Below are 18873 nucleotides of genomic sequence, written 5' to 3' on the forward strand. Positions count from 1 at the left end.
ATGGATTTTTTTTTTTTTTTTTTTTTTTGGGTAGATTTATATAGAAGATGTTGGCAATCTTTTTGTGATTGTGTGAATACAAGTTGTATGTAATACAAGATCTGTTTTTTTTTGCTTTCTTATTTAAGTAGTAACATATTGCAGCACTTTTCATAAAATGTATTTTAAACTTTTCTTTAAAAAAAAAAAGGTTTTAGGTTTAGGACTTTAATAACAGATTTCCAGTGTGACCCTGTTCTGATCCCCAAAGTGTGAATGTTGTATTTTGCTCATCGCCGTCATTGTGATTTATTTGTGAGTGTGCTCAGTATACCGAGTTGTAAATGTGCAACACTGATGGCTCTAATTTCTTTTTTCCCTGAAAGCTAAGAGCAACAAATACAGCAGAAAAAACTGTGAGCTATCATCTACTCCATTGTGCAATGCAACTGACACAAAACGGATTGACACTTAATTGACACTTAAAGAACTTGCTGCTGCATTTATCTGCGTTGAACTATCAGTGGCTTGTGATGCACAGTGGTCGAGCGAATGGTTTGTTAGACCGGCATGCTGTTGATTTGGAGTTTAATTCTTACACTTTAAGGGTATTTATACCTCCTAAATTAATAAAACAGATTATGTGAATATGAAGAATGTTTACCCCAAAATGTAGAAGCAGGTGGAAATGAAACACATGCACTTTTCTCGCAATTGTGTATTGTGTCAAAGCATATACACAAAATGTTTTTGATCTGCTTGTCCCAACTCTATTGGAAAATCACATCAAAATATTCACAGAAATGTCACAAACTTGCATTAAAATTGCCTTTTTATTGAATGGATGAAAATAAAATGACAGCATAGAGGTGAACAGGTTTAGTGTCACAGGAAACAATCAATCTAAATTTGACATTTGTGGCAAACTCTGCATTTCTGAATTTCCACGTCTTCATTTTTTGTCCTTTTGATCATGCAGAACGACAGTATTCTGAGTCAGAAAAAAAAGAAAAGAAAAATCTCTCACTCCTTTATGCCTCTACATTCCTTCACTGTTGCATCAGTCATAGTTTCTGATGATGGACTTGCTGTCAAATGGTGCAACTGTTTCAAATATTGGAAAATATTTAGAGATTTCAAATTAAAATATATGCAAATTTTCCCAATTGTAGAGAATTGTTAAAAACAGCAACACGACTTAATGTCAGCAAGAGGGGAATGGATTTTCTTTATTGGCTTTGAAAAGCCTAATTTACTTAAGTGTGAGACAAGTTCACATTTACAACTCTGAATATGAGATGATTTGTGACATTGGAGATTAATTTAAATGTTTTCTTATGCTCTAAATATCATGTTGGTATTCTCTCATCAGCCTAATAATAATAATAATAATAATAATAATAATAATCAATATTTTAATTTCATGTAATGATTTTTAAAATGGTTTTAGATTTAGTTAATGATAACCCTGAAAGAACCTTCCAAAACTATTTATCTTAAGCTTAGTGTAGTGTGAGTGTTTTCATTCACTTTCAGTGGCCGATCAGAATGCATTAAATGCTCCAAATGCTAGTTGCCCGAGTCAGGCGGCCAATGATCAAAGCTGTCATGAATGAAAGGAGAGAAAGTGTGAGAGGAGACTGCTGGGAGGGGTGAATGCTGAGCGGTGAATGTCAGTCCTTGCATTATAGTTTAATGCCCGCAGGTTTGCCTCTGAATTGTTATTAATAGACTGTGAGCAAACATGCTGCAGGTTTTCTAAAAAAAGTAACAAAAGAAGAGTTGAGAGTACATTATCACTGTAATAGGAAGCAAAACATTTCATTGACGGTTCACCTTTGACTGTATAAGGGCATTTTTTCCTAACCTTATGAATGTGTCAACTTTTTTGTCAATAAATGTAATCAATAACTACACTTAGAATAATATGACACCATAGGGTTGTTAACAATCAAATTAAACAAGTATCAAGAAATCTATCCATGTTTTGCAATGCAGAGGTTGCATCTGAAGTAGCATTTACACAAACTATTTAATGCAGCAAAAGGTATAAGCAAGGTGGTATAAATGCATTTACACTGCTACTTAAATTACATAATCACTGTTATGAGATAATAATATTTTTTTGGTATAGAAATATAAAGTAATATAAAAAAATGATAAAATATAAAACCAAAACTGCCATTAGGTGGCAGCAAGTCACTGTCAGTTAGTCGTCGAGTCATTGGATCATTCATTTGACTAATTCATTAAAAAAGGCTGATTCATTCAGGAATGAAGCAAGCTATGTTTCCATCCAAAAATGTGATTTAAACTTGTGCGCAAACTGGAATATCGCATAAAACATTTGCAAATAAAGCACCGTTTCCATCCCACGAGTCAAAGAGAACAAAATCGTCACTTACTGATCAACCGGCACTATATATCACTAAGAAAAGTAGGAGAAGCCACTTAATATAATAATTTTCATATATGATGAATTATTGCAAGCAGGCGAAATGCAATGAATGCAGTCATTGCTTTCGGAGGTGGATTTCTGCTGTTTGGGAACGCAGTCGTTTAAGACAATAATACAGAAATACTTTGATGACAGGCTTTGCTCCGGCATTTCAGAACAACCAAAACAACATTCCAGATGCTGTTCAATGAGATCGGTCCGCTGGTTAGTCAAGTTATCCCGTATGATAAATTACTTGCATCTCAGAGTGAGCAGATGAAACAATAACTGCGGTCATTGCTTTCAGAGGCGGATGCTGCTGTTTGGGAACGCAGTCGTTTAAGACAATTATACAGAAATACTTTGATGACACACTTTGCTCAGGCATTTCAGAACAACCAAAACAACATTTTAGATGCTGTGGAACGAGATCGGTCTGCTGGTTAGTCAGGTTTTCCCGTCCCATCGCGCAAGTCACATGACTTTTTTGATGCGCTTTGTGGAATTTATTCGGTAAAGTGTTTCCATCGTAGTTAATGCGCATTTTTTCGCATAAAAATGCGCATAAAAAGTTTATCCCACTCAATTGTGCGTATAAGTTTTTAATGCACATTTTTAGAATTTATGCGCATCTTGGGATTTCCATCCAGCGTTTTTTTATGCGATATTCCAAAATGCGCATAAAAATAGGTGGATGGAAACATAGCTAATGACTGTCTTTATGAATAGGTAATTTAATTATTCACTCAGCTGATTCATTCAAAAAAGGAGATTTATTTAGTGTCGAACTCCAAAGCTGTAAGTCACAGCATATTAACTTATTTATTGAGCTGTTGTATAAAATAAATGTGAGATTGCCTGACTAACCCAAAATATGAAATATGAATATGAAATATGAATATGAAAACCCATACATGTGAAGCTGGATATGTGACGCTAACATTCAAACATAATGTTATGACTCATAACATGATATTCCTCAAGTAATTGTGCAAAATTAATTAATTATTTATTTAATCTTATTAATTTTTTAATAAGCTTTATTAATCGAAACTGTGGTCCTGCAAATCATACGTTGTGTGAAAAGGAATAAAAGTTGCCGGAGTTTTGCTGCCTCTAGTGTTTATTTCATCTGGAAACTGCAGTTATTCATATGTATAGGTACGTTTTTTTTGTTTTTTTTAGTTTTTCAGAAATGTAGAGACACGTATTTCCAATGAGCCTATGTTGTGAAAAAGAAAAAAAGAAAAAACCTGACTGGTACACTCAAACTGCCGGAAACTATGTAGAACCAGTCCATCTGTGTGTGCAGTTTCTTCTTGCTGTTTTGTGTGCAGTCTGCATCAGATGGCCAGTGAATGTACTGTAGGCTTCCGAGGAATAGTTTACTCGCACATCACAATACAGTTCCATTTTTTTCTTATTTCTTATCTTATCTGTTTTGTTCTCCAGGTCTGTGATTAATAGCTGAATGTTTTCAGCATCACAACTTCAGGCAGCAGTCTGGGGTTGCTGAGTTCAGAAAACAGCAGCGCAGTGTCGTGTGCAGCTTTCCAACTGGATTTAATAGCCGCCTTCACCTCCAGATATTTCTCAGAGTAACAGCTTCACAACAAATTGATAAAACTGTGGTTTATTTAAAAAAAAAAGGTACAAATGAACCAGTATCATTTCAAGTCAAGCTTTATTTTCATTCTGCTACATATATGGACATAGGGCAGTCGTGGCCTAATGGATAGAGAGTCATACTTGTAACCCGAAGGTCGTGGGTTCGAGTCTCAGGTCCGGCGGAATTGCATAACCAGTGCTCTCTCCACCTTCAATACCATGACTGAGGTGAGACCTTGAGCATGGCACCGAACCCCCAACTGCTCCCCGGGCGCCGCAGCATTGGCTGCCCACTGCTCTGGGTGTGTGTTCACGGTGTGTGTGTGTGTGTTCACTGCTGTGTGTGTGCACTTGGATGGGTTAAATGCAGAGCACAAATTCTGAGTATGGGACAGCATACTTGGCCACACGTCACTTCACTTTCATACAGTGGAACGAAATGTTGTGTCTCGCAGGACCACGGTGCTACATAAATATAAACATACAACACTAGACGTAAGAACAATTTTTAGACCTACATAGCTAACTATCTGAAGTGGTAGTCTAACTATACATACAGTATACTATAAATAGTTGATTATACATACACATAACCTAAGACAGACTATACAAGTAATTTACATAATAACTGTACATGATATCGTGCAAAAGAGGTATTAAAGGTTAAGAAGCAAGTAGTGCAATGTGATTTGTGGTGCATTCACAAGTCAGAGGTGGTTTGTCCAGCCCATTCACCTGTGTGTAACACACTAAGAATTACACAATGTTTTCCTTGAAACATGTAGTGTTTATAAGAAAGTGTCTGGTGTATATAAAGAGGAAAGTGTGTTTTTCTACAGGTGGTTTGTCCAGCCCACTCACCTGTGTGTAGCACACTCAGAATTGCACAATGTTCTTGAGGTTGTCAACCGTTTTCATGTGGTGAATGTGGTGTGGTGGGATGGGGGGAGAGAGGATCCTGGTTTGAGGAGCTAGGGTTGTGGATGAGGTTTCAGAGGGGGTGAGGTGATTGAAATTGAGGGCTCTCACAGCCTGGGGAAAAAAGCTGTTGAGCAGTCTTGCAGAGTGGGCTCTGATGCTCCGGTACCGTCTTCCTGATGGCAAGAGCTGTGGAAAATATCCAGAATGGAGGGGAGAGGGGCACTGATGATCTTTGCAGCTGTGTTCACTGTCCACTGTAGGGTCTTGCGATCAGCAGCACTGCAGTTCCCGTACCAGACAGTGATGCAGCTGGTCAGCACGCTCTCAATGGTTCCCCTGTAGAATGTGGTAAGGATGGGTGGAGGGAGACTTGCTCTTTTAAGTCGGCGCAGGAAGTGGAGCCTTCTTGGAGAGTGATGTAGTGTTGGTGGTCCAGGTGATGTCTTCTGTTATGTGCACCCCCAGGAATTTAGTGCTGCTGACTCTCACCACATCCAAGCTGTCGAGTCGATGGTCAGTGGGGGGTGGTCAACAGAGTTTCTCCTGAAGTCAATCACAACCTCCTTTGTCTTACTCACATTGAGGGACAGGTTGTTTGCCCCACACCGTTCAACCAGTTGTGCCACTTCCTTTATGTAGGGTGTTTCATCGTTGTTGATGGGACCTACCACAGTTGTGTCATCAGCAAACTTGATGATGTGGTTGGAGCTGAACTTGGCAGTGCAGTCGTGGGTCAGCAGCATGAAGAGCAGGGGGCTCAGCAAACAGCATCGTTGTTGATGGGACCTACCACAGTTGTGTCATCAGCAAACTTGATGATGTGGTTGGAGCTGAACTTGGCAGTGCAGTCGTGGGTCAGCAGCGTGAAGAGCAGCGGGCTGAGCACACAGCCTTGTGGGGCACCTGTTCTCAGTGTGGTAGTGGTGGTGGTGTTGTGGCCGACACGGACTGACTGAGGTCTTCTGGCAAGAAAGTCCAGGATCCAATTACAGAGGGAGGTATTTAGGCCCAGCAGGTTTAGTTTGTTGATGAGCTGTTGTGGAATTATTGTGTTGAATGCTGAGCTGAAGTCAATGAACAGCATTCTAACATGAGTCTTTGTTTTCTAAGTGGGTAAGAGGCAGGTGGAGGAAATGGCATCGTCCGTGGAGCGGTTTGGACGGTATGCAAACTGGAGCGGGTCGAGTGTTTTGGGGAGATTGGATTTGATATGGTGCATGACTAACCTCTCAAAGCACTTCATCATGATTGGGGTCAGAGCTATGGAACAATAGTCATTTAGGCAGGACACAGGTGACTTATTTGGTACTGGGGTGATAGTGATGGACTTGAGACATGTGGGGACAACTGCTTGGACAAAAAGAAAAATTACTTTATCATTTGTTTCCAATAGTCAAAATATTCCTATTTTTAATTAGATGGCAAGTAATGGAAGGTGACTTAGCTTTTAGGGGCTGTTTCTTTCCCATCTGCTGAATGTATTACAGGTTTAATTAGAGTTTTTATTCTCTCAATTGCTCTTTTATGAGTTTAGATGCAATAGTTGCTGTTCCTGAGGTGGCTGTAGTGTAAATTGTCTGAGGCAGGTTGGATGCTTCTTAGACAGAAATGTAACACAATTACATTTACATTACATTTGCATTCATGCATTTAGCAAACACTTTTATCCAAAGCAACTTACAATAGAAGAAACATCAATTATATGATATTCTTAGCATAAAGAGCTATGTTTATTAGAATGCAAGACTAGGATTAAACTCTGCCCTTGTCTCAGATGTTCTTGTCAAGTCTATTATTGTCTAGTGTATCAAAATATGTTTGTATAATGATTATAAATTATAGAGTTTGATGATAACAAACAGAACTGAATGCAGTGCATCAATGCATTTAGGCCCTGTTTACACCTGGTATATTTTGTCCACTTTCATTCACTTTCCAGGAGCATATATGGGATTGTTCTGATCTTTTGATCTAATGTTGTGAAATATGGTCTTAAATGACATACTCATTAGGCCTGTGGCAGTGGAGTCCCACCCTTAAATTAAGCAGTGGCCCATAATGTTTGGAATGTAACTATTATCACATCCAAACAATGTTGCAGTGCAAAACATCTTAATGGTTTTCAAATGGGCTTTGTTTCCTTAGGCAAAATATAATATCCTATTTTTGTCTTTTGATTTGGAGTGCAATATGATCCCTACATCTTGACAGGTTTTGTGAGATTTATGTAAAATGCGTTCAATGTGAAATAGATCTCATGACGAAGTTGCTTTTTGATGACTTTTAACAAACTTTTGAAGTGTTTTTGAGGTTGCCGCAGCAAAGTGCAGACATCTCCAAATTCACATTGTTGATCAAGGGAGGTTTGTTATGCAGAAATAGCAGGTTTTCAGCAACATTAATCAGAGACCTCTGGCACTTGAGAAAACGCAATGTATCTCCTGCTATTTTTCCGTGAAACATTTCACAAGTACTTCAAAGCATTCCAGAGCATTTTCAGTTAGTAAGATGCATCTTTTTCAGAGTTGTGGTTAGCTGTCCTACCCATCAGCCACTGCAGCATTCTGACCTTGAATGATCTGCGTAAACATGCGTATTCACACAAAGACGGGCTTCCAAGTATACGCTCTCTCATTCCCTGTCTTTCATCACAAATAGACATTTTAGTTGGAAGAAGAGAGGACAAGTATAGAAAAAGACAATGCTAAGGAATGCGTTTTAAAATTATCCAAAAATTATTGTAAAATCATCAAACTAATTAAAAACCCATTTGCAAGCAAAATGCCACTCTTCTGAATGATACGTTGGCTGCACAGACTGGTGGATCTCGCAGATGTTTGAGCTTAGCACTCTAAATGAAACCCAGCTGAATGTAAAATCATTCACAAACAAAAGCCAAATGGAAAAGAAAGCAGCGGCGCTCACTGAGTGTTCAGCTTCAAGTCAAAGTGCTACGTGTGTTTAAAAAGCTCAGGCAGTTATGAAATATTATCGCTTTCTGTGAGCAACTCTGTCCAATTTCAGCACTGTTTCTATGGAAAAACACATACGCACAAACAACGCTCAAGTACAAAGAGCTCACCGGGGGTTATTTGACACAGCTTTTGGCCAATGAAAATCTGATCTGAACACTAGAAGGAGCATCTGGTCAGTGTTCATAAACTAAAGGTAGCTCTGACTGAGCTGGAAGCAACACAGGTTCCTTGTCTGCCAGTCCGCTAACATCTCAGAGCTCTCATGTAAAAGCTCTCATTGGCTCTGTTTTGATTTAGAGCTCTGGCCAAAACCTCATGCACCAAGAGTAATTTAGTCAAGCGGAATTCATGACCAGACATAGATGAAACATGAAACTAGATTTTGACATTTCACAAAATAAACTGTGACTGCTGCATTTCTATAGAAACTCACCGACATGATGCTATGGTGATTGCCAGTGCATTGTTATGCAGTTGCTAAGGGTTCTCACTGTGTTGCTAAGGTGTTCGGCATTCATATGCAGTTTCTAAGGTGTTTTGGGTGGTTACTTAAATGGCTGTTTCAAAAGAGGCCAGCCCAAGTCTCTATGATATTCTGATCTTTAGATATGGATTAAATCCCTCCTTCATCCTTCATCAGAAAAAAAGAAGAAGGAAAAAAAAGTACACAAGCTGTCACTGGGGCAGTATTTATTTCAAAAGGTATGCCTTTGTAACTAAAGGGTGCATATCGGTACCTTAAAGGTACATATTAGTACCTAAAGTGTACATATTAGTACCTTAAAGGTACAAAATTGTACATATTAAAAATGTACTGTTTTTAATGGACAACAAAAATGAAAGCAGCTGTGGCAACAGATCTATGACCTTTGTCAGCTGAAAACAAAATGGTGCATTCCTATAAACCTGTTTACAGCAGTGACATAATTTGATCTGACGGCAAAGCAAGGGGTTGTGTCACCCTGTAGGTCAATTTCTTTTTAATAACACTCACCAGCCAATAGGATGCAAGCCTCTGGGTCATGTGTCTGGAGCTGCCATTCCAGTTAGATGTGAATGACAGTGCTTGATTTTCAATGAAGTACAGTTGCTTTAATAATAATAATAATAATAATAGCATATTCTGAGTAAAAATTGTTTTGTAATCCATTTTTTTTCAGTGTATGCTTAATTAATCGAACAGCTAAAGTTGGTCCGTGCTTTCATCAAACATAATATGTTCTATAAACTCAAAAATAATATTTTTTTTCTTGTTAATCTGAGATAAATTACCTTGCATTTTAATTAAGATGAACATTAACACTGCATTATAGTGAAGAAGGACTTTCTTACTTTGTCTACTTTGTGTATCAGAAATATTGTGTAGTTCTATTTCTCTGCATTAAAACAGGCAATATATGTATTATCAGATGAGTTTTATATTTTATATAGTATGAATGTGAGTAATGTAATACCTTTATTGTTCAATGGCACTTTTTGTATTAAAGCTGAATGATCAACATGCTTTTTTTTGTAAATAGTTGTGCTTGTTGTGTACAGGTCTTAAGGTGGCTGAACTGACAATGTTTTCAAATTTCAGAGAATTTATGAAAAAAAAAAAAAAAACATTGATGCATGAGAGGAACTGTTGTTTCTATGTCGGGCTCCTGCTGTGAACAGGCTGCCTCTCATTGGTTCATTAGGACCGTGAATATGCGGGTGGTAAAGCAGCGTGGGGGCGGGAAAGCGCTTATCTCTCTCTGCTGCAGCTCCCCTGGCACAACATATTTTCCTGAATAGTCTCAGTGGTATAGAAGGATCTGTTCACACCAGCTTCCTGTAGTCTGAACCAGATATCTGCATTTATATTGCCAAGATCAGCTGTCTTATATTGCTGATTTGTTGCTCATGCATTACAATAGTTAACTGCATGTTAAAGGAACAGTTCAACCATAAATAAAAATGGACATCATTTACTCACCCTTATGTTGTTCCAAATCTGAATGCATTACTTTATTCTGTGAAACACAAAAGAAGATATTTTGAAGAATGTTGATGTTTAAACATTGTAACCAATTGACTTTGACTGTATAGACAAAAAACACAGATATAAATTTTTTTTTATAGTAAAATTAAAAAATGTGCTTATTATTATATTATATTATATTATATTATCATTGCCCTATCAGACATATATCAGACATATTTCTGAAAATTAGAGCACAATGTCTTCTCTCTCCACAGGAAGAGCCTTACGTGATGTTCAAGAAGTCAGACAAGCCGCTATACGGTAACGATCGCTTCGAGGGCTTCTGCATCGACCTGCTGCGAGAGCTGGCTGCCATCCTGGGCTTCACCTACGAAGTGCGACTGGTGGAGGATGGCAAGTACGGAGCGCAGGAAGAGAGCACGGGCCAGTGGAACGGCATGATCCGAGAACTGATGGACCATGTAAGTCAGACTCCACAATCCAATACTGTTTTTATTGCACTCAGGTTGGCTGTTTTCCACTCTGTACAACCCTGCAAGGTTGAGTAAAATTGGCTCCCTTTCAAAGCATCAATGTGCATATGTATAGATTTGGTCACCCCCTGCCCACACCAAAGATGTTAGAATTTAAAATTGAAAAAAAAAAAACTGGAAGAAAAGTTTATTGAATAGCAATTCAAAGAAATCCAGCATAATCACACAAAAGCTTTGAGACAAATAATAATCATTAATTTTGACTAATTAAATGTATTCCCTGATGTTTCCCTAAACTGATTAGACTGATTTATTTCTCAGTACTATCAAAACCATTAAAGCAAATTTGATTTCTTTCATACAGCAATACATAAAGTGCATCAAAAATAGTGCAAAATTAGTGTCTGTACTCAACAAGGCTGGATTTGCTGCATTTGTCAACAAAAACATCATTATGAAATATATTAATTAAAAAATATACATTAATATGACAATTTAAAACAAGTTTTATATATATATTTCAATATATTTTAAATGTTATTTATTCCTGTTTTCTATGTCACATGATCCTTCAGAAATAATTCTGAAATGCAGACTATCTGCTCAGGAAACATTTCATATAATTATCAATGTTGAAAACATATTTTTTTCCTCAATTTTTTGCTGAATATAAAGTTTGAAGCACAGCATTTATTTAAACTCTTCTGTAACATTATAAAACTCTTTCATGTCACTTTTGATCAACAGAACATTGACATGTCCTTGCTCAATGAAAGCATTAATTTCTTTAAGATTAAAAAAAAAAAAAAAAAAGCGTACCCCCAAATTTTGTACAAATTCAAACTCATCTCTTTCCCATATGTTGTGTGTATTCATACTACAAATAACATGACATTTTATTATTATTAAAAACTACACTGCAGTTGTATACATTTCTTTGAATATCCTTCCATCTTAATTCTACTTCTTTGAACTGAAATTTGAATTTTGCCTCCTGTTTGCTGCCTCAATTCAAATTGAATTACATTTTTAAGAAATTGTAGTGTAATTTATAAGGCATCCCTAATTCAATTCAGGATGGTGCAGAATCCTGACACATTCCCACCATACTGCAGAAGGGATTTGTCAAGATTATACAATGAAAGGAGATGCTTTCAGCGTAAAGAGGAAACAGATATGAAAATAAGATTAACAGTGCATGTGTGCAATCATAGCAGATGGTACAAAATGCGATAAAATAAAACACGAGCACATACTGCCGAGAGGACACAAAGTGAAAAATCTGGCATTAGTTTCCCCCCATAGAGCTTATTAAGCACACGCACTTTCACAAACACTGCCCTTCGACACCCTCATTAGATTCCGCAAAGACTAAGATAGGAATAAACACATTGCTGAGAAGAGTGCAGCACACCCAGTATCCAATAGTATCCATTGCTCCAACCGATACATCAGACATATCTCTTAGTCACTGCTCCTCAATTGGTCATGGTCGGATCCTCTGGTGTGAAAGCGGAGGGTGTATATGTGTGTGTTGTCGTAACATTCCCCGGCCACCCTCCACAAGACGAGAGAAGGACAGACTGTAATTGGCCTTGACAAGCTTTCAGAGCATTCAGGAGTTTGCAGTTTGCCAGTACATTGATGTGCTAGAGATAAAAATATCTTGTCAAAGGACTTTAGAAGAAAAAAAGGAAGGTAGCGAGACAACATCTGCTCACTTCTGGCATTAATTTGCCCCCTCTGGGAATAATTATAGACCAGTACATTGATGTGCTAGAGATAAAAATATCTTGTCAAGGACTTTAGAAGAAAAAAAAAAGGAAGGTAGCGAGACAACATCTGCTCACTTCTGGCATTAATTTGCCCCCTCTGGGAATAATTATAGACAATTCAATAATTCTAGACGGAAGCCTTTATTTTGAATGAAATTATACCAATTCTAACACTAAAAGTAGTGACATTGAACTAAATGTCAGTTTTAGGGGCACAGCCGTCTTAGCTGGTGTCAGCGTTTCGACAGCAGACCCTCCATCAGTTCTGGAGGAGGAATAACGGCCTTACCGTGTCAGAACGGATGTTTTTTTTTATCATGTTGAAATTGTACCGGGTTTAATCTCAGATTCATCATACTGTAGTCAAACCAGGACTGGATTTATGCATAGGCATTCTAGGCACTTGCCTATGCTCGCTCATCCAGGGGGGCCTAAACACAATGAAGAGATATATAATATTTTCTGTTATACTATGGGATATCTACAACAGTAGAAGAACCAAAACCCCTGAAGACATTGAGAAAATAAATATAACAAACAATAGGGTAAAAATGACAAACTATTTCCATGTCTTCAACCTTTTATATGTACCGAAATCAGGCCCAAAAATTTGTTTTGCCTATGTCACAAAAAGAGGTAAATCCGACCCGGAGTCAAACAATGAATCCTCAGTACTAGGCTTGAAAATGTGTCATTTAAATCTTAAGTCATATACCTTTAAAATAAGTGTAAGGGCTCAAAACGATTATGCAGTATTTAAAATACTTTGAAAAAGTGTAGACCAGGATTCTTTTTGGAATCTTTTGGACCAGGAGTTTGAGAGGCACACAATTATTCATCATATGAATGAATGAATGAATGAATGAATGATAACTTCACAGTTGAGTTTAAAGCAAAATTCTCAAGTTATAAGTTTGATTGTATAAGCCACATTTGAAAGTGTTATACATTGTATACTGTACGTTACTGTTAAGCAGCAAACGTTTTTTTGGTGTTTTTTGTTTTTGTTTGTTTTTTTACATTAATAATAATACACCAAATCAGCATATTGGAATGATTTCAGAAGGATCACATGATACTAAAGACTGGAGTAATGGCCTGTTTTTGTAAAGATCGATAACTATATAGATAACTATAATAACTATATTAGCGTCCACACTAATGCACAATACCGTTCTGTTTATTATAAGCACACACTGCAGTTTTGTCATCTGCCGATTTGAATGTTCAAGCTCTTTAAAACAGGATGAATTTTTATTGTCTGCCAATGTTTTATTAGCTGAAAAAATATACCGTTCCTCTGTGTCATTATCATTATAGTTTATTGTGTGGATTCTGCTATTCTTTTCAATTTAGAATGATTTTTAAAACTATATCATTATCATTATCATCTTTTGTGTGAATGGGCCTTAATGGCTCCTGAAAATGCAGCTTAACAGGAATAGATTATTAAAAATACAGTAAAACGGAAAGTTATTTTAAGTTTTAATAATATTTTAGAATATTACTTATTTTACTGTATTTTTGATCAAACAAATGCATCCTTGATGAGTGCAAGAAAAACAGATCTGGTCACACTTTAGATTAGGGAGCAATTCTCTCTATTAACTAACTATTAATTATGATTTTTGCCTCAATAAACTCCTAATTTGCTGCTTATTAATAGTTAGTAAGGTAGTTGTTAAATTTAGCTATGGGGTTGGATTACGGGATCTAAAATAGTATCATACAGAATAAGGCATTAATATGTGCTTTATAATTATTAATAAACAGCTAATATGCTAGTAACATACATGCTAATGAGCAACTAGTTAATTGTGAGAATGTTGCCCTTAAAGTGTCACCAAAAATCTTACTGACCCAAAACACCTGTGAAATACACATGTGAAAAGCTGCATTGTTGCTTGCCATCTGTAAACAACTTGTTATGGTATGTTTACAATGGACATGAGTAAAGCATCACATCTCAATTTCCCCCATTATAAACAATTAAGCTGCCTGCACTGGAAGCAGAACAGACTATATGCAATAGTTTTCTGCTTGCAGTTGCTTTTTTTGTCTTTTTTTTCCTCCTTGCTGAGAATATACAGTGGTATAAACAGTACAGCAGAATCTCTACCAGTTGACACATTTCAGCCCTCACATGGTATATACAGTCACACTTCTCACTGATATGCTAAGAAGACATGGTTTTGATTATTGCAGCTGCGGTTGTCACAGTGATGACGACATCACGCAAGCCACAACAACAAACAAAAAAAGATAATATTTGAGGGCATGTTGAGTAGCTTTCGTGTAGGCAGGGCAAACGAGGCGGTTGCCTAGAGCGTCATTATCTGCCTTCCGAGGCAGCAGCCAATGGAAATGGAACCACTTAAGTGACTGATCTGGAATGCTCTACATAGACTGCAATTTGTTTAGGCTAAAATGATCAGCATAATTATAGTGCCTACCGTTTGCAATATTATTTGCATTGGGAGTGTGCCTATTATGCCTTAAAATGCTTGGCTTGCATTTTTTCTTTTTCTTTTCCCCCAATTTGTAGTGTCTCAATTTGTCCCCCCAACATAGTTTGTATGAAGTGACTTTAAATATAGACAACTTTTTATGATTACAATGGGAGTGATCTAGTTCGTGGTGTATGATGTTGCTTGCTTGAAGTGTATACACAGTATAGGCCCAAATGGGAAAGTGAGAGGTTTTCAGTAGTATTAATAGTAAATACATTGGATTTTAAAAATGCACATTACTTTTTCTTCCCAGGAAGTAATCTGCTTCTGTAATGAGCATTATTTGTGATCCTTTACCTCACAAACTTAGATGTAATAAGAAAATTAATAGATATTGGCAAGGGAATGATCCTACACACTCTCATAGCTATTTTACATTTTGACGAATTGGTTTCATTTGCTCATATTTCAAACAGTCTGTCTATTCCAGTGACAGTGAGGTTTAGAGGTGGACCTTGTCTTTTTTTCTAAAATGTGTTTAGTACGAATGAATTTGTACAAATTCACCACTAATTCGTCAAAATGTAAAATAGTGACATTTTTGTGCAGATGATACCATACAAAATCACCACCAATTTGTCAAAACATAAAATAGTGACGTTTTTGTACCAATGAAATCACACAAATTCACCACTAATTTTTCCAAAGCATAAAATAGCTACGTAAAATTGTACGCGATCACCAATTAGTCAAAATGTAAAATGTTATTTTTATACAAATGAAATCAAACAAATTAACCACTAATTCATCAAAAAGTAAAATAGTGACATTTCCGTACAAAAAATAAAATAAAAAATTGAATGAGTTCACCACTAATTTGTCAAAATGTAAAATAATTACGTTTTCTTAAGAGATAAGGTTGGATGGTCATTATTGAAACAAGCGGAATGTCCAATTCTGTCAACTTCACTAAATCTTCTCATGACTTTTTGGAAACCGGTGTGCATTTTAAGATAAATGACAAAAATGACCAATAACAAAAATGACCAAAGAATGCACCTTTTATTTGTTACAACATTTTTAGATGTGGACTAAAAATGACGGTCAAACTGGCCCTGAAAACGTATGCTAAGAAACACAGGCTATTTCTGCTTCTGACAGAGAGCCAACAGCTTCAGACCTGTGTAGAAACTTTAACCCCCTTCATTTTCCCTTTTTCATAACTGCTATTTTCATTTTTTAGTCTAGTTAGGTAGCTGAGAGAGTGGATTCGGTTCAGCGCTCCTCCGGTCCCTTAGACCCAGTAAATCACGAAAGGCTTTAGTAAGTGCTGAAACAGTAGCAGGTAAATCAAGAGAGAGAGCGCGAGTCCACGAGAGGGCTTTAAATTTCCTCTTAAACGCTGTGGGGCAGAGTGTGTGATGTGTAAAAGCCCTGTTTTCTTAATTTGATTTCCTCTAAATGCTTCTGCTCGCCCTGATTTAAAGCCTATCGCTCTTTTCCCTGTGCGTTATTTGTTGGCAGAAAGCTGATCTTGCAGTGGCACCCCTGGCCATCACGTATGTGCGGGAGAAGGTCATCGACTTTTCCAAACCCTTCATGACGCTGGGGATAAGTATACTGTACCGCAAACCCAACGGCACCAACCAGGGGGTGTTCTCCTTTCTCAACCCCCTGTCCCCCGACATCTGGATGTATATTCTGCTCGCTTACTTGGGTGTCAGTTGTGTGCTGTTTGTCATAGCCAGGTAACATACCAGCCATATATATATATATATACATACCCCACATTATAAGCTCATCTCATTAACATTTTATGCTAACTGAAACAGTTCACTCTTAGATTTAACTTTAGTGGCCTTAAAGGAACGGTTCTTCCAAAAATAAAAATTCTAACATTATCTACTCACCCTCATATCATTCCAAATCTGTATGACCTTTTTCCCATGGAGCAAATAAAGTCAATACTTCAAATCAAATGAGCCTGCCAAGATTCAAAATGACTAAAAAAAAATAATTTCAAAATGTCAAATCATCATGAACGATGTCCTTATGTCCCATGCATTATATTCCAAGTCTTCAGAAAAGCCATATGATAGTTTCGCATGAGGAATAAATGCATAATATACAGTAGAGCAAGTGTCATATGGACTATGATGCTCTTATGTTGCTTTTTCTTGTCATTTTGGAGCTTGACAACCTCCCTGACCTCCATTCCTTTTAGTTGGGGAAAAAAAACTGCTCCGGATCTTTAATCTTCTATGGGCATGGACCAAAATGAGTATGAGTAAATTATGTCTTAACTGTCCAATCCTTTTCCTGGAGGGCCACCGTTCTGCAGAGTTTTACTGCTCCAGGCGTGTTTAATTAGGGTTGGAGCTCAACTCTGCAGGACAACAGATCTCCAGGAACAGGTTTGGACACCCCTGACTTTGGTTAACTATTAAGAATCCCAAATGCCACTCTCACACTATTTACATGATGAAACGTCATGAGGTTCAGCTCAGTCGTTTCCTGGGAAATTTATATAAATATGAAATACCTGCAGCTGTGAACAGGAGATAACTAAGAGTTAAAAGAGAAAAGGGGAGAAAGAAGCACACACACATAGCAAACACACTAGAGAGGAGCTATAAGGGTTGCTTTGGTCTTCCTGTCTTGACGCAGAGGAGCTACAGTATGTGCCTCTCATCAGAGTCAAATATTTATCCTCTTCTCAGAATCTGTAATGCATATCAGCCTTTGTTTTTGTTCCAGTTGTTTTCCTCTACTTACAAATTGTCTTCTCTTTTCTGCGAAAGCAGGTGATGAAACAGCTGAGGAAGTCTCAATTGGAAATGAGTTATACTTACTTATGACACTGGTTCTTGCCGTAAAACAAGCGTTGCCTTGATGCTGTAAATCATTCAGCTGATGCAATACTCAAATGCTGCTTCTGATTCTAATGCTTCAAATAAGTTTTTTTTTTTTTGTTTATCTGATCGTGAATGTGGTACGTGTAAAACCATATTCCTATCAGAGGCAAGCTTATCTCACTATTCCTTAATATATAATAGAAATATATCTTGCATGATTATTATATCTTATTTATAGATTAAAGTTTGCAACCAGTTTTGAAACAAATGCGAGAAAATGTCAATTTGAACCAGATTTTATCCACTGAAAATTGATTGGATTGTGAACAGTAGGTGTCACCACAATAGATTAGCAATGTGGAAAATAAGCAAGATTCATGAAGCCTGAAAATATGTTGAAAAGCCGTTTCAGATGAACTTATCTTTTAATTCAGTATTATATGAGCATACAAAGTTTCATATACATTGGTAGCCTATATTCTTTAAGATTTTCACGCACAGAAAACCTTACATTTTAGATGCTGCACTCTCACAAAAGCTATCACTGAGGTGATACCTTTCCAAAAGGTACTAATATGTACTATTTAGATACTAATATGTACACCTTAGGTAGAAATATATATATACCTTTAAGGTACACATTTTGATTCCATGATAACTTGATTTTTATATTTTCTGAAGAAAATATGTGGAGGTAATAGGCATTATAGTTAACTACCTATGGTATATTTAGTGCCTGCCTTTGTTACAATACTAATATGTTCAGAGTGGGTGATAAGGTGTTCTTAGCGCTTGTTAATGAGTTGCAGAGCAGTTGACAGAATGTTCTGGGTGTTTGCTAGGAGGGTTCTTATTGGTCCAAGTTAAAAGGACCACTTGTGACATAGGTCCCTGGATAGGGCTCAGGTTACTTCAATGCCAGTCTAGGATCTGAGAAATCTAGTATTTTTTTATCGTCTGCCAGGCGAAAATCATAAATCGAATGGCTTAGATTATTAATAGCACACCTCTCCCCAATGAGCAGAATGATTAAAGGTATCGCCAGAGCCGATCCTCCCTATACGTAAAATCCGCAAGCTGCGTAGGGCCCCCAAAACAGCAGGGGGCCCCTTGCTCTCAAAGAAGATTTAATTTTAGTTTCGTTTTTGAATTTGGCCAGCGGTTATGAAAACATGAATGATCATTTATTTTAGTGCGCTGTCGCCCTTTGTACGTAAAAATCTGTCAAATCATGTAATGTGAACGTCGAACAGTCTAGCTCGAGACTAAAAAAACAAGTTGAACCGTACCGAGCTCCGGAAGAGACACTGTTTCTCAAGAGCTTACTGTGAGCACGCTTCGAAACTGAGTGAAACACGGACAAATGCGTTTCAGTAATTCGTTCATAACCACTCATGCCCATGTTCATAACCACTCATAGACCCCCCCCCC

At 37.2% G+C, this 18873-nt stretch overlaps 1 protein-coding gene across 1 annotated transcript in view; it reads left to right on the forward strand.

The window, feature by feature from the left end:
- Window positions 1–18873, forward strand: part of grik2 (glutamate receptor, ionotropic, kainate 2) — a 112727-nt gene that overhangs the window by 47027 nt on the left and 46827 nt on the right. Inside the window, exons 6-7 of the mRNA XM_016450454.1 lie at window positions 10144–10350; window positions 16112–16335. Coding sequence (XP_016305940.1) covers window positions 10144–10350; window positions 16112–16335 — 431 coding nt within the window. The remainder of the gene's footprint in view (window positions 1–10143; window positions 10351–16111; window positions 16336–18873) is intronic.

This window comes from Sinocyclocheilus anshuiensis, unplaced genomic scaffold, assembly GCF_001515605.1.
Source record: "Sinocyclocheilus anshuiensis isolate Anshui unplaced genomic scaffold, SAMN03320099.WGS_v1.1 scaffold1036, whole genome shotgun sequence".
NCBI classification, from domain to species: domain Eukaryota; kingdom Metazoa; phylum Chordata; class Actinopteri; order Cypriniformes; family Cyprinidae; genus Sinocyclocheilus; species Sinocyclocheilus anshuiensis.